Below are 20,439 nucleotides of genomic sequence, written 5' to 3'. Positions count from 1 at the left end.
CAAATTGGGCTGGAAACGATTTGGGCACGAACCAGCTGCTACCGTAGCTTCAATCTATTTTAGAAAAAGGCAGTGATGTATGCATGAAAGTCAATGCTTACCCTTCCTTAGTAAATAAATCATTACTTGAGAAGGTTTGCTCATTATTTGGCAGGAGAGATGCCTTTGTAAGTTTTTCTAAAAGGAAGACATGATGATTCTAAGACTCAGAAAAAAAGTGATTTTTTTTATATGAAGAGAGGGAGAGGGTGAAAATTTCACCCCAGGCTTCAATTTGAACAGCCCCGTGAGCTGACTAGGGGCTGTGAGCTGAAAGTCAGATATGACCCAGTGGCATGCTTTTTTGGGAAGGGTGCCTTCTGCGGCTCTGCATTTTTCACTTTTTTCCCACCCCCACCATTTATTCAGCACATTTTGAGGGCATGGGGCAGGCATCTCTGCTCTGGGTGCTGAGATAAAGCAGTGGACAATGCATGAAGACCTTGCCCTCATGGCACACGTTTAGGCCTTCCAGTCACAGAGGCTAACACACTTTCCTGGTCCCTATAGGCATTTATGCCCACACTTGTCATTATGTCAGAATGAAGTATCCTGGCAGCTGGCTGGCGGAAGGCACCATCACAGTACCTGGATGGTCTGTGGTCTGCTTCCAGACCTGGTCCTCTAGCTGGGCATGGTGCCTCAAAGACAGGGACCTGGAGACTGAGAAGGACTAGAATAATGGGTGACTGCCATAACTCTGCTCTCCACTGGGCAATACAAAGTAGAATACATCAGCATTTGTGAAAACTAAACCCAAAGGCCAGGAATCAAGTTTATTATTTTCACACTGTAGTTGGTTATTGGCTTGGAATGTAGGGCTGGGGGGTGTAGGTAGATGCCTTTTAATGGCAGATAACTGGGATTTCACAGCTAGAGTGACCCAGTGGCTTCACGATGACTGTCAGGCATGAGCAGCCTGACATCCCCACACTGAAACCATCAACCCTGTATAATCAGGCTGAGAACAGCTGAGAGTGGTTCCCCACACCCTTAGGCACTGCTGGGGAGACATACCCTCTGCAAAGAGGAGAGAGAGAGAGAGAGAGAGAGAGAGAGAGAGAGAGAGAGAGAGAGAGAGAGAGAGAGAGAGAGAGAGAGATCTGAGATTTAATTAGCTGTAGGGCAGTCTCAGGGCAGATAAACTCATCTAAACCCAGTTAGAGATCAGACTTGTTCCAAGGCTAACACTCATTCCTTGTGTAAATATCCCATTTCCTGCCCGGGCTACATTTGATGATAGAAAGTCCTTCTACGATTATGTTAAATAAAACTATATTTAGCAATGGACAGGGCTTTGTTCGGATGAAAAGCTGGTGGGGACGGACAGATGCTGGCAGGGAGCCGTATGTGTGTATGTGTGTGTATGTGTGTGTGTGATGAAAAGTGAAAGGATTCTTTGTGCTTCTATTGCTCCAAGCCCCGCTGAGAAGCCGAAGGGCACACACAAAGCAGGAGTAGAGAACCAGGAATGCTCAGGTGGAGGCTGGCACTAATCCAGGTATTAACCAGAGGCACATCAAATGTGACAGCTTCATGGCATCAGATAAGGGGGCCAGGTGAAATAAGGGACAGGCTAATAACAGAATGCAGAGTTGGCCTCAAAGACACCAGGGGCCAAGGGACCCCTTGCTGAGGACATGCCTGGGTCTAAGGACCCGTGGAGCAGCACACGCAACCCTCTGGAGTGCCTGGTCCATGGGTTCTCCCTTCAGAAAGACCCCAGCAGGGTCTCTGCTGGTTCATACGCATGCCTCACCTTCCCACCATGTATGATCACTGCAAAAAGCCCAACTATGAGCTTTCTGGGATCAGTTTGTGTCACACCCACCTCTCCCCTGCTTCCTTTGGGAAATTAAATTCACATGAACTTTACAAATCCAGGGCTCTGGGCAACTGAAGTTGATGAGACCCCTTTTGGCATTTCCTAGGTGACTCTTTGGGGGAGGTAGTGAAAGAAGCATCCACCTCAACAAAGACTCAGGTTTCCTGTCTATGACCACTAAAGACAGGCACATCTGGTGAAGGTTCTGTAGCATTCCAAGGTTGGTGCCCTGCCACGGGGGCAAAGTCCCTGGATCTGAGAAAGACACCCCAAGTCAGGACCTGCTTCTCCTCAATCCCAACTGGATTCTGTTGTTTTGTTTTGTTTTGGGGAGCCCTCACCTAGCAGTGCACAGGGCTCACTCCTGGTGGTGCTTGGGAAACCGTATGGGATGCCTGGAATAGAAGGAAAGCTCCCTGCCTGCTGTACTATCTTCCAGGCCCCAACTTCAGCTGTTTTATTTCTTTCTCTTCAGGGACTACAGCGAAAAGTGAGATCTTGGCTTATTGTCTCCAGATCCATAAATTTCAGCTGGAACAGCCTCTCCATCCTGTCCCCGGGCATCTTCTCTTCCTTTCCTAAAGACGTGCCACATGCAGAGCAAGACAGAGACCCGAACATCAACAGAATTCTAGAGAGGAAAATGGATTTATCCTCAACCCTCAGACTATTTACCAAATTGCGCCCTTGGAAAATACTCCCACTATTTTTTTCCAGTGTCATTGTTCATTTTGAAGTTGTGTTGGGCAATGAAATGCAATTTCTGTAGGTGGAGGACACGGCAGACTTCTTGCCCGAGTATTGCAAGCTTGTGAACACGGGGAGCTTGTCTGATACTTGGCTTCATGTCAAGGGAACACTCTGGAAGGCCAGAGAGCAGATCCAAGCCCAGCTGGCAGTCTCACTGGGTCCAAACAGATTCAGCGAAAGCAATGTGTGATGGACCTGGGCTATATTAAAGACTTGGGGGGTATCATTTTGTGACCTGTCTAAGTGTGGACGGGCTCTATTCTAATGTACCAAGGGAAAGCTTTGAAGATTAATGAGCTGTACAGGTATCTAGGGCAGAAGAGGGAGTTTTCTTGTTCTGCCTGGGGACTTGTTCTGATGCTTGTAACAAAAGCAAAAAAGACTAAAGGGGTAGGAGCTGAACAGTTACTATCCCTCGGGCCTGGTGAAAAATAGAGGCAAGCAGTCTGCTTTTAGACTCCTGGGGCTGTCTGAGAAACAGGGGGAGACAGAGTCCAACTGACAGAACCAAAGAGAAAGAAGGTTTCTGAAATAAGGAAATAGAATCTCAAAGCTCCTTTTCCTGTGCAATAAGACAAACCCCAAAATGAATGCTTTCTCCCTCTCCATCAGCTAGTCATGTATTTAGTCTTTATTGGGAATCCATATTTCTGATGTCCTATTTCCTGAGAGAGGTGTTGTGGAGAGGTCAAGTCTCCACCTCTTGGGAGACAAAGGGTACCCAGGTCTACCCACAGAGGAGAGAGAACTTAATCAGGCATCTCCTGAAGATCAGCTGGAACACAGGGAGGAATGCATCTGCCGCAAGGCCTCCACAGAACACTCCGGGCCCACGCTGTGCGCCCTGGCCAGTGTTGTTCCTCAGAAGGGGAGAGAAGAGAGGAGGAATCCATTCCTCCACAGAAGCCAGGCCTCGAAGGCTCCTCAGGATTCCACCGAATCCTCACCACAGCTGTGACGGATCCATCTGCAGAATGGAGCAGACTCTGACCCGTGGAGACATGACTGAGCTGGGACACAAGCTCTGAGACTTTGGGCTGGGAAGCCCACTCGCCTTCTCTCCTGTCACGCTCCCTCCTCCTTGCATGTCACCCTGGGACCCAGGGACTGGAGCCAGAAGTGGTGGTGAAACAAAAGGGGGTTGTCTAACCAGTAGACAGTAACCGGGAGGGAGAGGGGCCTGAGGCAGGTGCCCTCAGCATCTGTGCATTTGTCCATCATCTGAGTGACTCTGGAGATGTGGCCCATGGGCCACAGGGGGTGACACAGGAATCTACCTGACTGACTGAGAGTTCCCTGGAGCTTGCCGAGCCACCCCAGGACGGAGCCACCAAGGACAGCTGGCAGGGACGAGAAACTCCGAGGCCTAAGAAATGCCGCTCAAGTGCGCCACAGCTTTCCCGGGGCCACTTGTTCCTCTCCTGGTCTGTGTCCAGATGCTGTCTCGGCGTTAGGAGACGCTTCTCTCAAACTACCAGAGCAAGCAGGAAAAGTTGTCCAAATGCCCTGATTTCAATGTAAGGTAAGAAAAAGAAACCCCATATGTTCTCCCAAATAGCTCACAGAAATCTGCTAGAAAAATTCCATGCAAATATGTTTCAGTTCGCAAGAAGCATAAGGCGCCCAGCGATGCTTCTACAACCCGTCAAAATACACTTTCCCAGAGCAGACTCCAGTCTCTCCAGAGAGTGAGCTGAGGAAGGAGGGAGGGCCGAGAACTGGGGTAGGAAATTGGAGTAAGGAACCCATACATTAGCATGTGAAATGAAGGAAAACAATGAAGGAAAACAATCGCTCTTATGGCGATTAAGAGCATCTTTTTATTCTGGAAAGTCTGGGTTTTAAAATCATCGAGGTTTTTGAAGGCCAAGGTGGTTTATGAAAGAAATTAATTTTTTTTTCTTTTTAAATGGTGGTTAGAGAAATGAATGATGAAAAAAAATGTTCTCTTTGCATTTGCATATGGTTCTAAAATGAATGGTCACAGTTTTGTTTGCCTGAGGTCAACTTTGGGTTGAAGCAGACCATTCCAGAACCTGCTAAGGGCAGGCAGGAAGAAAATTCTTGACCTTTGCTCACATTCAACCAAACCTGACTGGCAAGTGGAGGAGGTGCCCCTGTCATAATTCTCACTATTCTTTATTCTTTATTCATTTATTTTTTGTTTGGGGGCCAAACCCTGTGGTGCTCAGGGGATACTCCTTGCTCTGCACTCAGGAATTACCTCTGGCAGGACATGGGGGGGGGGGGCAATGGGATGCCAGGATTGAACCTGGGCTGGCCATATGCAAAGCAAGCACCGTGTCTGCTGTACTATTGCTTTGGCCCCTCATTTTTGAATACTGGCTGCTCTTCATGGGAAATACCCCATGTCACTCACCCCTGGTGGTAACCAGAGAGCCATCAGGCATGTGCTCAGCTCTGATGTTGTCAGATTAGACAAGACACCACCTTCCACATCCTCTAGGAAAGGAGAAGGCATATGACTCCAAATAACCTTGTCCAGTTCAATTCTTTTCTTTTCTGCTTTGTATCTTGCCCAGGATAAAAGCCCAAGTTTTCTGCCTGACCCACAAGGTCCTGCTGGCTCTGACTGCTGCCCTCTTCTCTCTCCCTTCTCTTTTCTACCCCTGGTTGTGGTGTTTTAATCTCATCCTTGAATTCATCAAGGTCATTTCCAGCCTGAGTTCTACAGGAACTCGTCTGCTGGAAAAGCCTGAATTTCCTCCCTGTACCCCTCAGGTCTCAGTCTGAAAGAAACTTGGTCAGAAAGATCTGGATTTTTCCAGGATTCCACCTCCTCCCATCTCTCTCCACAGCCCTGCTCAAGCTTCTTAGCCCTCATCACTACTTGACTTCTCCCCTATTTGTCTGACATACTTCTCCGCTCACTCCTCCAAGAGAAGGCACATTCCATGAGAGGAGAGTTTCCTATTTATTTTTATTATAGGAGACTCCTCCCGGTCTTGGTCAACTGGGCTCCAAGTGTGAGGCTCTGAAGATGAGCTGCTGCCTTTGGTGCCAGGAATTATCTGGGCCACTCCAGTGGGGTTAGGGGCTATAGCTGGAAGTTTCTTTCATTGGTCCTTTTGGGCATTGCATCTCTTAGAAGAGTCCAACAAATATTTGCTGAATAAGAGGTGAATGGTTAGGGATTCAAATGTTAGAGCATGTCACAAAGAGGTCTGGTACATCTTCGTTACTGTCTCTTAAGTGCATTGTTGACTCTATAAGCCAGAACATCCATTTCTTCACAGGAGTAAAAATCAAGGACCTTCTCTTGCTACACCCCTCTCCCTCAAGAACTGGTGAAAATTTGTCCCAGTACCATGTCTTATTAAGAAGTGATCTCTTCCCAACTAGGAGTGGGAGGTGGATCGGAAATGAGATAACTCAGGAGTTGAAATCTAATATATTCTAGGCCATATTTCTGGACTATTTCATTATATTCTGTATTGCTCTAGCAGAAGTTTAATTACAGTGTCTTTTAAACACCATATAGTATCTTACTAGATAGATTATTCTTTAATCAAATGATTATTTGAATTCTCTTAAAAGTTAAAAAATATCCGGCTGGGAATATGTTTCAAATTATATTAAACTTTTGCCCCAATTTTGGAATAATTCATCTTCACACTATCTTTCCTACTGTAGGAAACTGCTAAATTCCTCGGAGATCTGCAGTTTTCTTGTTAAGTTTTAACTGTGCATTTTTTTGCTCCTATTATGGATGGAATTGATTTCCATTTTATCCTCCCACCTTCACCCCTCCCTCCCCCCGCCTCAATCTGGCTTAAGATTCATCTGCAAATGTTGGTTCAAGGCAAATTAATGGATTAAACTGGAAACTCTTAAAATGGGCAGCATGAACGGAAATGCCAATACCAGCTGAGCAGTACTATGTAATGATGATTTACGATCTAGATTTATCAATAAACCTGCTACCGAGAGACTTCTTTTTAAGTGCAAGTCTTCTGCAGCCTTTTACAGCTCTGTCTGTCTCAAGGAAATATTCACGATCTCTGACCTTCACTGTTGCCTGGGGACTTTTTTATTTCTCCACATTGTTTTCTCCGATCTTCTGTCAGTAGCTATTTCAGTCTCTCCACCATTCTGACATCCCAAATCCCCTTACTTGCAGAAGACCAACCTGTTTTCTCATTCAGAGTGCTTCAGAGAGGGGGGAAAACATAGGACACAAGGCAAAACATTTCAAACTTCTGATATCAGAGGTGCCCACTTGTATCTTCACCATTTTGTCTTTGCTATTTCAAGGTAAAGGCCTCATCTGCTTCTTGGACCCCATCCCTTTTAATTCCCAAGAGTCCCTCATTGGCCATTTAGGTAGTTTCTGGTGTGTCTTTACAAAAACATTACATTGCTTGATGAACTGTGATGCAATATACCCTCAGCTACTGCTTCCATAACAGCTTCATTTTACTAAACATTTTTTTTGGGAGGGAAGATGAGTTTGACCACTCCTGGTGGTGCTCAGGCACTATTTCTGGTTCTCTGCTCAGGAGTGACCCACTGGTGGTGCTCAGAGGAATATATGCACTGTTAGCAGGTATTGAAGCAGGGTTAACAGCATGCAAAGCAAGCACCTTACCTCATCTCCTTCCTATCTAACTCTTCTACAGAGTCATAAGAGCTATTTACATAGGAATTCTGGACAGACTTTCTCTAGCACTCAGTTCATGTTTTGTCCAGTGATGAAGATGAACTCTTCTAAGGTATGCGAGACAGAATCAGGAATTCTGTCTTCCCAGGCAGGAAGGCAGGCAGGCCCCTCCTGCATCCAGGACACAGTGTGGAATGAATGATGCAATGATAACATGAGTGCAATGAAACTTCCTCACCTGTTCAAGCACTGTGGATAAGAGCTGGAGCTCTAAGTGGACAGCTAAAGCTTCTCTTTTCTCCTGGGGCAGCAGTTAAGTAGAAAGTTAGAAGAAAGAGGTTAATTCCTCAACAAGCGTAAGGCCCAAGAGGTACAGTACAACTTGGAAGACACACATCAGTTTCTAATGCTATATCACTGTAGCAGCATCTGAATAGAAGACACTCTTTCTGAACGAAATGCTCCCTGGAATGAGAGGTTCTGAATCCTTAGGTGGATGGTGAGTTGTTGATACATGGGTGAGACATATGTGGGATGATGACACTTGATTTTATGTGTGTACCACAAGATCAACAAGAAATATTTTTCACAAGCATGTGAAACTTCAGAAATCAAATGCTCTGGGTTTTCTCCAGTAACTGACAACAGATCCATCCTGTGGTCACTGACCAGGATTCTATTTCGATGTGACTCATTAGTAAGTGAGAAGCAGCTAAAAGAAGATGGAAGTATTAATATATTGCTTTGGATTAGAGTAATTTATAAGCTGAGGAGTATACTTAGGTGAGAAATATTCCAAGAAACTAAAAATATGACCCACACTGGAGAGTCATCAATTTTCTTATGGAAAATGAAAAAAGAACAGTGACTCAACTACCTGTGATAATAGTAAAAAAAACCAAAAGGCATTTTAAATAAAAATGATTTCGGGACATTGGATACAGAAATATAAAGCAGGAATTTATTAATTGATGCTTTCAACAAATACTTCTATTCCCAAATATTAACACACAGGACAACTTTTGTCATCTGAACAGCATCACAAATTATACTTACATAGCAGGAATCAAAATCCTTTTTAATCTACTAACTACACATTAAATAGAACCATGGGATTTTGGAGCTGGAAGTGACCTTGGGGAGCAATGCTTGTGCCTGGAAAGATTAGGGGGGCCAGGAGAGATCCAGTTCCTCATCACCAACCCAAACTCAGGACACAGAACATGGCCCTTCTCTTACTCTTCTGTCAGGAATGTTGCACCATTTCCCTACTGTTTCCCAAACAGTTTTGAAGCCTATTTCAGCCAAGATTTTTTTTTCTAGAACCATGAACACGCCCATCTGCTCTGCAGTGATGGAGATCATGCTTATTCCTGGTCCCAGAGGGTCCTGTGATTTGAAAGGAGGTTTCAAACCACAGAGGTTCCAGAGAACCAAGCTGGTATCTGGCTGGCCCCAAGCATAACCAAATCACCTTGTTCTTCAGCTAGTTACAATCCAGATGATGATGGCCATTCTTGAAGCATATGGGGTGTCAACACCCAACACAGGGAGAACAAGTCCCACAGACATCAAAGAGCTGACTCTAGATGAAAAGGAAGCACATGTCTGGAATGATTCTGCTGCTACTGGACAGAAAGGAATAGACCCAGTCCCACACACTTCCCGCTATGGTTGGCTGGTGGTACTGCAGAGGCAGAAGGTTCACACTCCTCTGCCACGGATCCCAGGGGGTGGGACCCCCTGCTAGTCTGCCTAAGGAGGTGCAGTGGTCAGCAAGGCATCTGCCATTCATTTCCTGAGAGCACAGGAACAGCACTGAGGCGAATATCCTGCCAGGTGATTTTTAATATTTTGTTTCCCCAGAAGCTGATTCTGAGGTCAGGATTTGAGTACATGGAGGTAATCTTGGAGGCAGCCCCGGGAAATAGTCGGGGCCTGGAGCCAGTGAAGAATGTCTTCCTGAGGTGCTCCTCACTCTGCAGAAGCACAGGAAGTGATGGCTCCTGGCTCAGTTGTCAAAGCCAGGGAGGCAAAGGAAGGGATCTGTTTCTACTCTTACTAGGGATGCTCTGGGGATACCTCTCCCCCTCCTCTCCCTCTCTCTCCCTCTCTCTCTCTTTCTCTCTCTCCCTCCCTCCATCCCCCATCCCTGTCAGGGCCCCTGCATGGTGCTCTGCTTGGCATGAGCAGGTTGGGTTTGGACCCAGGGGAACATCACAGTCAGGCGGATCCTGAAGATGAGAACCCAGAGTGAGTTTGCAGGCCCCGTCTGTCCCCCTGACATTCTGCAGCGTGTGACAACCCTGAGGAAGCGCTCAGTGGGGTTACAGACCCCCTGGTGTGACGCCACACTTGTGGGGAGGTGGGAAATTGGACTCGCCCTTGGGACTGGCAGATGGATGTTACCTCCTGACAGTGAGGTTTGTTTTCTTTGAGATTGTTAAAGAAGACACAGTGACTAATATTTTCCAAGCCCAGGCTTTGTGCTAAGCTAATGCTGGGTTGCACAGTTCAATTCTCACAACTCTACCTACGCACGAATATCCCTCTGTATAGATGAGGCCGTGATATGGGTCAACAGTACAGATTGGGCTGGGTCCTGGGCACCACAGTGTAAGCAAGATGGATCTGAGCCTCTGGACATGAGATGAGAAGGTCATGGCATGAATGACCACTGGGAGGCCAGAAGCCCCAGGTGTCATCAAGCAGATGACACTGGCTTGATCTAAGCAGTGACTGTGATTTAAGGCACTAACCCAAGTTAATTGTCAGATAATTGTGCTTCAGATTCAATCTAATCCTAAAGCCTATCTCAGCTTCTAAATCGGTCAGTCACGTCCTTCACAGTCCTCCCGTTGTTCATCGATTTGTTTGAGTGGGCCCAGTAACGTCTCCATCGTGAGACTTGTTGTTACTGTGTTTGGCATATTGAATACGTCACGGGGAGCTTGCCAGGCTTTGCTGTGTGGGTGAGATACTCTCGGTAGCTTGCTGGGCTCTCCGAGAGGGGTGGAGGAATCGGACTCAGCTCGGCCAGGCCGGCTTCGTGCAAGGCGAACGCCCTACCGTTGTGCTATTGCTCCAGCCCCAGCTTCTAAATAATCCCCAATATATAAACTTACATTTCTGTTTTCCTTTTATCAGAAGTCAAAGGAATATAATCACACCTGCTGGGGAATAACATCTTTTTTTTTTAATCAGATGTCTGGATTTTTACACATAGCCAGTAATATCTGGTTGAATATTTAATCCACTGATTCATGGTTGGTTGGAGGAAATACTTAACTGATGGAGAAACAGACACTTTGGAAAGTTAAAATAAAACAAACTTTCAGGGCCAGAGTGATAGTTCAGGGATAAGGTGCCTGCCTTGCACATGACCAGCTCTAGTACCACATATGATCCCTTGAGCATTGCCAGGAGTGATTCCTGAGCACTGTGGGGTGTGTTACCTTCCCCTCCCCTCCCAAACAGCGTTCTTAATTTCCTGCTCAGTGAGGGGTTGGGGACAGAGAGGAGGGGGCTTGTCCAAGAGCCCAGGATCTCTGAAGTGGCTTCTCTGCTTCTGTTCCCATGGCGCCCAGGAGAGCAGAGCACAGACTGTTTCCAGGAGGTGCGTGCTGCAGGCGGGGTCTGTGGGAGGGCTGGCACATGGCTCCTCCTGGCCTGGCATGCCCTGGCACAGCATGAACTGTTGGAGCCTGGGAACCAGCAGGCACTAAAGCCAGTGGGGAGACTAAGAATAACGCCATGTCCTCCAGTTCCCATCTGTCTCTCAGCTCCAGCAGACAAATCAGACCCTAACAGGACATTGACTCAGAGGCAGAGAAGATGAGAGCCTGTTTGCGTGGTGGAATCCAGGGGCCCGGAGGCCACATTGAAGGCCCAGCTCTGCTCTGCACCCGCAAACGTGCCAGGAACGTACGTGCTGGCTCAGGTAGACAAGTGAGGACATTCGGGTGGGAGCAGGAAGTGGAGGGAACAAGGAGGAAGGCAGAGCTGGCCGGCTGGAGGGCCCAGGATGGACACGTCTTTCCTTGTGGGGATGCTCCTAAGTGGAGCTCAGGAGACCTGGGGGCACCCTCTAGGCGATTCTGGCCAACTGGGCCAGAAGTGAATGTAGGGCCTGAGGATGCAGTGCTGCTTGGGTCCTGTGGGGGCTGGGGACCACCAGGTCACCTCAGCATTGCTCAGGAACCTTCAGGTAAAACCCTGGAAGTGCTTGGGGCATCACGCAGTGCAGGGGATCAAACCAGGGTCAGTGCTCTGCAAGGCAGCCTTAACCCCTGGGCTACCTCTGCTGCTCCTCTCTCTTTATTGTGCTCACACCCACGCCCATGTCCTCTTTCTGGGCTAGCGTGGCTACTGATTGGATGGAGGGAGCCCATTTCTCAAGTATGAGGGTTACCAGTCACCTTGTTAAAGAGGGTACTCACAGCATAGGGGGAAAGAAAGCCCATCACACAGACAAAGCAGTCAAGACATCACCAGGCAAGATCTTACCTGCGTACTGAACAAGTAGCCTGTAAAGGAAGCCTATGATTGCAGGCCTTCCTCTGAAACTGATCAGCTAAGGGGGATTGGCTAACTCCTTCATGTCTCTGTTTCCTCCTCTGCAAAAAGGGGCTGTATCTACCACAAAGAGTTATTCTCTGAGCTCACCAACAGAAGCCAAGTACCAGGCACCGAGCAGACACTCAAGCAACAGCAAATGCTCACCGCCCCCTGAAGGTGATGGCCAACAGAGGCCAAGTTTGGCATGAGCACGCTTGGAGGAGTGTGGGAGAAATTGAGGCCCTTTTTGGGTGGCAGTTCCAGACCACTAACTGGGGAACACTGAGTCTGGATCTAGGGGACAGCTAGTCTGGACTCCTTTATGCCTCGCTTGGGGGAAAGGTGGCATCTCTATTCACTGGTTTCTAAAACTGATCTCCTAGAGCTCAGGGGGTGGTTTGTGGGGTGGGACTGAATATCTAGAGGTTGGGGTTTGGGGCACCTGGAGAGCAGCAATGCTTTGATCTGTTTTAAAACATGGGCCTTCCTAGCTGAGAGAGAGAAGGAACCACCAAGTAAATGATGCTTGGAGGGCTCGCTCAGGATAAGAGATGCGTGCTGAAACCAGACTATAGACCGAACATGATGGCCGCTTAGTACCTGTATTGCAAACCATAACCCCCAGAAGGAGAGAGCGAGAGTAAAAGAGAATGTGCCTGCCACAGAGGCAGACGGGGGTGGGGGGGGGGCGGGGGGTGGCGGGAGGAATACTGGGACCATTTGTGGTAGAGAATGGGCACTGGTGGAGGGATGGGTACTCAATCATTGTATGACTGGAATGTAATCACGAAAGTTTGTAAGTCTGCAACTGTATCTCATGGTGATTCATTAAAAAACAAAACAAAACACAACAAACAACAACAACAAAACACATGGGTCTTCCATAAGAGGCTTGTTTGAAAAAGGACTCTGAGCCCAAGACAGACAAATAAATTTAAATATAAAGTACTGCAAAGAGAAATAACCCAGGGGGCTGGAGCAATAGCACAGCGGGTAGGGCGTTTGCCTTGCAAGCGGCTGACCCCGGTTCAATTCCCAGCATCCCATATGGTCTCCTGAGCACTGCCAGGGGTGATTCCTGAGTGCAGAGCCAGGAGTAACCCATGTGCATCACCAAGTGTGACTCAAACAGAAAGAGAGAGAGAGAGAGAGAGAGAGAGAGAGAGAGAGAGAGAGAGAGAAATGACTCAGAAGACCACTTAGCAAAGACGTCACGTGAAGGAATGAAGCTTCATCACTGGTTAGACCAACTGGCCAAACGGTCTCAATCCCCAAGTGTTTCAAATGGCTCTGGGAGCCCAGAGGGTAGGACACAACATGCCTGGGAGCAAGGGAAGATCAGACCGGAAGTGGAAGGGCTCTCTTGTTCAGGAGCGAGAGGTCTTGAGAGCTCTGCAGGCAGGGGCTGCTGCCTTCCTGCGGGAACCTTCCCATGCTCCTCAGATGGGTTCTCTTGGCTTTGCCCAGACCCTGGCACTCAGCCTCGTAGTGCGTGCTCACTGGGGGCCCAGCCCCCTCTCTGCACAGACACCAGCCCTTTCCCCACCCAGCATCGGAAGTGATGCAGTGGCCAGGCGGGACCCCAGCCCTTACCTTTTTCAGCTGCTCCTGGACGCCCTGGCAGTTGTCTTCCGACGACAGACTTTCCTTCTGCGTCTCTGATTCCGTCTTGGGCTCTGACTCCTGCTCCTCCCCCGAAGACGTCTCCTTCTCACTCATTTTCATGGCTAACTCGTACAGCCTGTTTCTCCCTTGCGCTTCTGGGGCGTCTGGGCAAGGGTGCAGAGTTGCATTGCTGATGTCCGTCTCTGATAAGTCAGCCGGCATCTAAATGAAAGCCAGAAGCATGAGCGGAGAACGGCTGCCTCAAAGGCCACGTGGCCTGTCAGGCCAGGAAGGTAAAAATTGTCTCCCCTGATTCACTTTCTTTGGAGATGGGCCTTAGTCTTCTCAAATAACAACCCCCCCCCCCCCCCCCCCCCACACACACACACCTTAAGACTTATTAAATGGGGATCTGGGTAGGTTGCATCTATACTCGGAAAAGCACTTTTTAAAAAAAATTTTCCTCATTGTTTTTCATTCACAAAATACTGTATTCCCCCCTGGGAAGCATGCTGCTGGTGCTCAGATGCAAGGCTGGGCAAACCTGTTTGGGACCCTCGCCACCAAGAGCTGGATTTCTCAGTTGGGAGCTCCCCATTGGGCCCCTAGAATATTCCAAGGGTGAAAATTGCATAGCATGAGACAAAGCATGATGACATTGTTTTAATAACACCAAACATCAGCCAAGCGGCACAAATGCTGGCCGACTTTGACCGTGAGTGTGGAAAGGTAGGACTACAGCTGAATCTTACGAAGACAATGTTTATGAGAAACAGCCTTGTTCCTGACGCCCCATTCGCTCTCAATGGAACGACCATCTCCGAATGCAACAGCTATGTGTACCTAGGTCGAGAGGTCAACATGACAAATGACCTGGCACCCGAGCTGCGCAGGAGGAAGAGAGCGGCTTGGAACGCCTTCAAGAACGTCGAAGAAATAGCTAAGAGGACGAAGAACCTCCGGCTCCGGGCACATCTCTTTGATTCCACTGTTCTTCCTGCATTAACATATGCCTCAGAGACCTGGGCCCTACGCAAACAAGATGAGAACGCTATTCAGGTCTCCCAAAGAAGAATAGAAAGAGCTATGCTTGGAATATCACGTTTCACTCAAATGAGAGAACGAATCCGGAGTTCTGACATCCGTCGACGATCAAGGATCAGGGACGCTCTCTCATTTGCCAAGGTGTCGAAAATCAGATGGGCTGGTCACGTAATGAGATTTAAAGACGACCGTTGGACTAGAGCTGTTACTGATTGGATTCCACGGGATGTCAAAAGACCGCGTGGCCGCCCACCTACCAGATGGTCAGACTTCTTTGTCAAGGTCATGAACGATCGGTTTGAGGCCCTCCATGTTCCCGGAGCGAACAGATGCCATTGGGCTACACTAGCACGCGACAGGGACAAATGGAGACGTTACTGGCGCCCGCTCGAGCAAATCGATGACTAACGGGAAGTTAAGTGATTAAGTGATTAAGTGAGACAAAGGGGCCACAGGAAAACTACAAGGTCAGAGGGAGTCATGAGTGGAAAAAAGAAACACTAATCCAGGGGAAGAGACATGCCCAAACATTTAGTACAACAGTCAGGGTGGAAAGTGCGAGAAGGTGGGCAGGGAGGGAGGCTCTGATAGCCCAAGAAGAAGCTCTTGATGGGGATGAAGGAAACGTTTCTTGTGAAAGAGATGCTGGGGCTCAGATTGCAACTGGAGAATGGCACTCTAGCTCAAAGATTTCTGAGCTACAGTGACTTAGTGTGTAAGGGACACTGTGTCATCCCCTTGATAATGACAGTTCTCCAGCTTTCCTGCCACAGTCCTGGCTCCTGTGACCCACTGCTGACTCTCTTCAGCTGCTTCTTCGTGTGATGTCCCGTTTAGGCCTGGAGAACTCCAGGGGGACCAAAGACCAGGCCTCTCACTCTAGTCTTATATGTACATTGGACACAAAGGGATGGAATTTGAACAAGGTAGCCCATAGCATATTGTCACTTGAAGCCATCAGATTCAATTTTAGTTTCTGAGTTTCTTCTTTGAGTTGTCTTATTTGAGAGGTTTGATGTTTCATGGCTTGTCTTGAAGGACTTCCAAGGAATAAAGAGGAAATGTACTTATAAAAAATACAAAAGAACTCCTTCTATTTTGAGTTCATTGGACCCTTTAATAAACCTAATATATGTGATGATGGCTTCTGTGTCATCTTATTTTCCTATCTTTGGAAATAGCTTGCTATTTCATCATCATCATCCTGGGAATTATTTTTCATGACTCATCGATTATTCTCATTTTTTTTCTGAAAGAGACTAAAATAAACAGGAGAATAAAACTGTTTAGAAGGATCATTCATTCAACAGAAAATCATAAACACTTCAAATCTACTTTTAGCTTTCAACTGCATGAAGTTGAGAATTCGAAATTCTTCATAATAGAGAACTGAGAGAACACATATCATAAGTACTAGGTGACTCAGAAGATGAATACAAAGAGAAAGCACCTCTCTAGACTAATAATGAGGGTGGAATTGATTGTATAAGTAAAAATCTCGGATTATCTTCAGAGGATTGTACCCTAAGTGATTTTTTTCTTCAAGGCAAGCTTTGTTTTAAACCATGTATTTATAAAGATAAAAGAAAATATGTATTTTCAGTCACTCGCTCAGCTGGAAGGGCTTGACCACTATGCATTTTACAATGAAAATTTATACCATCCTATTTTGCTCTAGAAGATGTGTGGCAGAATCTTTTCTTCTTTCTCATGTCTGTAACAAATTGGCTCCACAGTCTTTGTAATTGGGGTAAGAAAATCTTGAAACCTAGAATCCACAGGACTTGGCATTACCAATCTCATTCTGTTGCTCTCTTCTTGAACCTAGATAAAGTCCCATGCCACATTCTTTCCTTTTAAACTGGTTAACTTTTGAACTGAGCACACAGTACCCCCCCCCCCACCCCACCCCGCTCCACACCTTGATGTATCTATTTTACTGGAGCCAGGTGGTCTGATATCCAATTTTCTTTCCAGACTTTGTTCTCTGAATCGGAACTGATAACATCAAGGATCCGGTGGTACACAAGTGATTCAAGTAAACCAGAACGAGTCATTAATCAAGCTGATGTGCAAGAATTTTATGAGGAACACCTGGACCTCTTACTCCACGACCTTCCTGCCTTGTACAAATCCTTGTGCCTTATACTCAGGGATATTAGTATATTTTGGAGGGTGGGTGAGGAGTAGGTAGGCTACCAAACATAAAGGGCCCATGATACTGCTCAGCACAGAGGAGCTGGGAGCCTCAGGGGTAAACCTGGCAGTGCTCAGAGGTTCCGGGGATTGAAGTAGGGCCTTTGTGGATACAAAACACATACATACACCAGACCCCTGTGCTGCCAATCTGGCCTGAGAAGGGAATTGTTCTGGGCTATAGCCACTGCTGATGTCCCCTCCTGACACCCACTGCAACTATCTTTTCCTCATTGTCAGTGACTAGTTTTGCCAGGAAAAAAGCAATTAGTCAGCTTTGCTAGTACCAACCAGACAAATGCCAAAGGTATGTCAGTGTAAAGGTGATTAGAAGGAAATAGAGGACCAAAAAAAAAAAAAAAAGAAAGAAAGAAAAAAAGTCACGCACTGCCATAAAGGTCTACTGGAAAAGACTCATTTTCCTGGTCCCACACAAGAACAGAGGTGGAAGACAAACAGTCACCAGGGTGCCTCTGGGTGTGTCTGAGAAGGAAGGGCCCCCCCTGGGGCTTTAGGCATGGGCCACAGGGCTGGAATGGCACCTGGGCATGCTCTTGAAAGATGAAGATTTGTTCTTTTTTTGGATCATACTCAGTTCTCCTCAGGGCTTATTCCTGTTACTCTTGACAGGACTCAGGGGGCCTGGGTCAGTTGCATGCAAGGCAAGTGTCTTATCTGTTGTATTATTACTTCGACCCAGAGAGGACAGCTTTAATATGTACAGATGGGGACAGTCTTGATGACATGGGAGCAGGAACAGTTAAGTCCTAAGGTGCATGGGAATGCTTTGCGGAGTTCAGAGCAGTGCGTCTCAGTCTTTCCTGACTGTGGCCCTCTTCCAACTTGTGTCCTTCCTGTGGCCCCCTGTCCTACTGGCTAGGCCCTTAGGTTTGTGCTGTGAACCTCTCATTTATGCAATTTTCACCTATATCCACCCCTTCCACTCTCAAAATATCCCAAGGGTCTATAGGGCCGCCATTTGAGAAACACTGGTTTGGAGGGACAGAGATTTGGAGAGGAGAGACTGGGGAAGTGGAGGGAGATGTGGAGAAGACAGGCCTGATCAGACAAGACAGTTGACGGGTTGTACCAGTCTAAGAAACTCAGCTTGGGGCTAGAGCGATAGCATAGCAGGTAGGGCATTTGCCTTGCATGCGCCCAACCTGGGTTTGATTCCCAGCATCCCATGGTTCTCCAAGAATTGCCAGGAGTAATGCCTGAGTGCATGAGCCAAGAGTAACCCCTGTGCATTGCCGGGTGTGACCCCAAAAAGGAAAAAAAAGAAACAGCTTTAGTTTAGTTTTGGGGGCTACACCCAAGAGTGTGCAGGACTTACTCCTACTTCTGTGTTCAGGAATCACTCCTGGCAGTGCTCAGGGAACCACACACAGTGCCAGGGATCAACTTGGGCTTGGCAGTGTGCAAGGCAAGCCCCTTTACCTCTGTCTTATCTCTTCGGTCCTAAGAAATGAGCTTTATCAAGTAGTTTTGCTGCTCCTGTTGTGCTAAACTATGCACTAAACTATCCAGAAAGTCTGTGAATGGCTTATAAACCCCTCATCAGGAACTCGTCCACGCATCTCACATCCAGCAAACTCAGGGCTAGGCGCTTCCTTCATGCAGTTGCCTGCATGACCACTGTGGGAGCTCAAAGAGGAGAGACTCCGGCTTGGTGGAGTTCCTGGTGCAGGGAAGTCCTGACATAGGGGAGAGAACATCCAAGTGGACCATTGCTATAGTCCTCCAGCATGCTATAAGACTCGAAGTTGGGGGCTCTCCGTAACTGACTTTGGTGAATGTGGTCAATGGGGAAGAGAAAGTGGAATAGTTTGCATCTGAGCAGAGTCTTTAGAATCCTGACAGCGAGATCAACTCTGCCTGAGCTCCTCTGAACATGAAGAACTAAAGGTTCTCAAATTCAGTGAGGACTCTGCAATCATGTACATGGTGATGGAACACCCAGGGCCTGAAATATCATGATGCTGGAACAGTAATATCACCATCAAAAGTCAACAAGACTCTCAATATAAATATTTGGCCACATCTTAGGTATGAAGGAGAGGAACCAATATTTCTATCTCCACAGAAAAATCAGTTATTTTTTTTTGTCTGTCAAGGATCAGGCAATTGTTCGCTAAGTTCTAAAGTCAACACTTTGCCCCTCATGTCCTGATTTCTACAGTTGTCTCCATGATAGATGGGACTAGACACGCAATGCTGGAGTCCTGGGTAACATGCATCTGTACATGGGCTCCTGGGGTCCCCCTAACATGCTATACACTTTGGATCATGTGTGCCCTCATCCATATTACTGAGGCCAGGGTTCCATTGGGAACCCAACCCCAAAAGGGTCAGGAAACCTTGATAAGAATAAACTTCTGCTGGACCAGGGAGATAGAACAGCAGGAAGAGCATTTGCCTTGTATGTAGCCAACCCAGATTCGATCCCTGACATCCCATATGCTTCTCCAAGCACTGCCAGGAGTGATTTCTGAGTGCAGAGCCAGGAGTTACCACTAAGAATTACCAGGTGTGACCCAAGAAGCCAAGTAAAAAAATAAATAAACATCTGCAGGGTGAGGGAGATAGTATAGAGCAAGAAGGGCATTTGCTTTGCAAGTAGTCAATTGAGGCTCTACCTCCCAGCACTACCTATGGTCCATGGAGCACTGCCAGGAATGATCCTTGATAAGAGAACCAGGAGTCAGCCCTGAGCATCACCAGTTCTGGCCCTCAAACAAATATTAAAAAATAGAGAAAAGAATAAACATCTGCTTCCTAGTAGGCAGACACGGGCTAAGCAGGGTGAGACACGGGGAGTAGCAGAGATGGGGGTGGGAGGGGAGAGGCTGGTATGGCAAACCTGCTGGCACCTGGACTTAATGCTCAGAGAGGAAGAGGCTGCTCATCTTCAGTCGAATGAAGACGCTTCTCCCCTCCAAAGGGACTGAAACAGCAAAACAACTTCCCTCCCACACTGAACACACCTTGTGTGATGGAGAGTGACTCAGATTACTGAGAAGAATATGAAGTCAGTGGAGAATTCTGAGAAACTCTGGGGGAACGTGAAAAAAAAACACGAATGGAATTCCAAATAAACAGGCTGGGGAGCTCCCAGAAACGGGTGCTATGGGCATAAATGCTCTGTTATCTGTTGTAAGTCAGAACTGCCCAGCCCCCTTACAGACTGGCATTTGTATATATGGTCATGGTCACGGTCCTCCCGTTGTTCATCGATTTGCTCGAGCGGGCCCAGTAACGTCTCCATTGGAGACTTTGTTGTTACTGTGTTTGGCATATCGAATACAACACGGGTAGCTTGCCAGGCTCTGCCGTGCGGGCGAGATACTCTTGGTAGCTTGCCAGGCTCTCCGAGAGGGGCGGAGGAATCGAACTCGGGTCGGCCATGTTGGCTGCAAGCAAGGCAAACGCCCTACCACTGTGCTATCACTCCAGCTCTTGTATATATGAGGGAACATTATTTCAAAGCTAAGATAGGAATGCTTTCCACGTTCCACTCAAGTCCCACTGCCTTGAATATCATTTTTTTAAGGCTAAGGGTTAATACCCCTAAGGTAGGTCAGTATAGATCAAGTTTCCAAGCTAGAATATGAGAGTGAGAGAGAGAAAAGAGGAGAGAGGGAGTGGGGAAGGGAGGGAGGGAGAACAGTCTAGATTTAAGCCAGATGTTGTGGAGAAAAAGACGAGGGGGTTCAAGGCATCAGAGCAAGCTGGATCTGGCTTGCTCCTTGCTTGGGATCCAGAGTAGCCAAGGGCCCTCACCCTAAGCTCCTTTAATAGG

The 20,439-nt window shown here is 47.4% G+C and overlaps 1 protein-coding gene across 2 annotated transcripts in view; it reads right to left on the bottom strand.

Annotated features, from left to right (window-relative positions):
• The window catches only part of MYRIP (myosin VIIA and Rab interacting protein), a 360,073-nt gene that overhangs the window by 23,944 nt on the left and 315,690 nt on the right, over nucleotides 1–20,439 (bottom strand). Inside the window, exons 11-12 of one of the 2 annotated variants that reach the window (XM_056129423.1) lie at nucleotides 13,386–13,619; nucleotides 7,474–7,536 (exon numbers count right to left, since the gene is read on the bottom strand). In XM_056129423.1, coding sequence (XP_055985398.1) covers nucleotides 7,474–7,536; nucleotides 13,386–13,619 — 297 coding nt within the window. The remainder of the gene's footprint in view (nucleotides 1–7,473; nucleotides 7,537–13,385; nucleotides 13,620–20,439) is intronic. The other variant, XM_056129424.1, reaches the window with a different exon arrangement.

The sequence above is a fragment of the Sorex fumeus genome, unplaced genomic scaffold (assembly GCF_029834395.1).
Source record: "Sorex fumeus unplaced genomic scaffold, SorFum_2.1 ptg000072l, whole genome shotgun sequence".
Lineage (NCBI taxonomy): Eukaryota > Metazoa > Chordata > Mammalia > Eulipotyphla > Soricidae > Sorex > Sorex fumeus.
The sequence above is the reverse complement of the archived record's forward strand: the minus strand, read 5'-3'. Positions and strand labels throughout refer to the sequence as shown.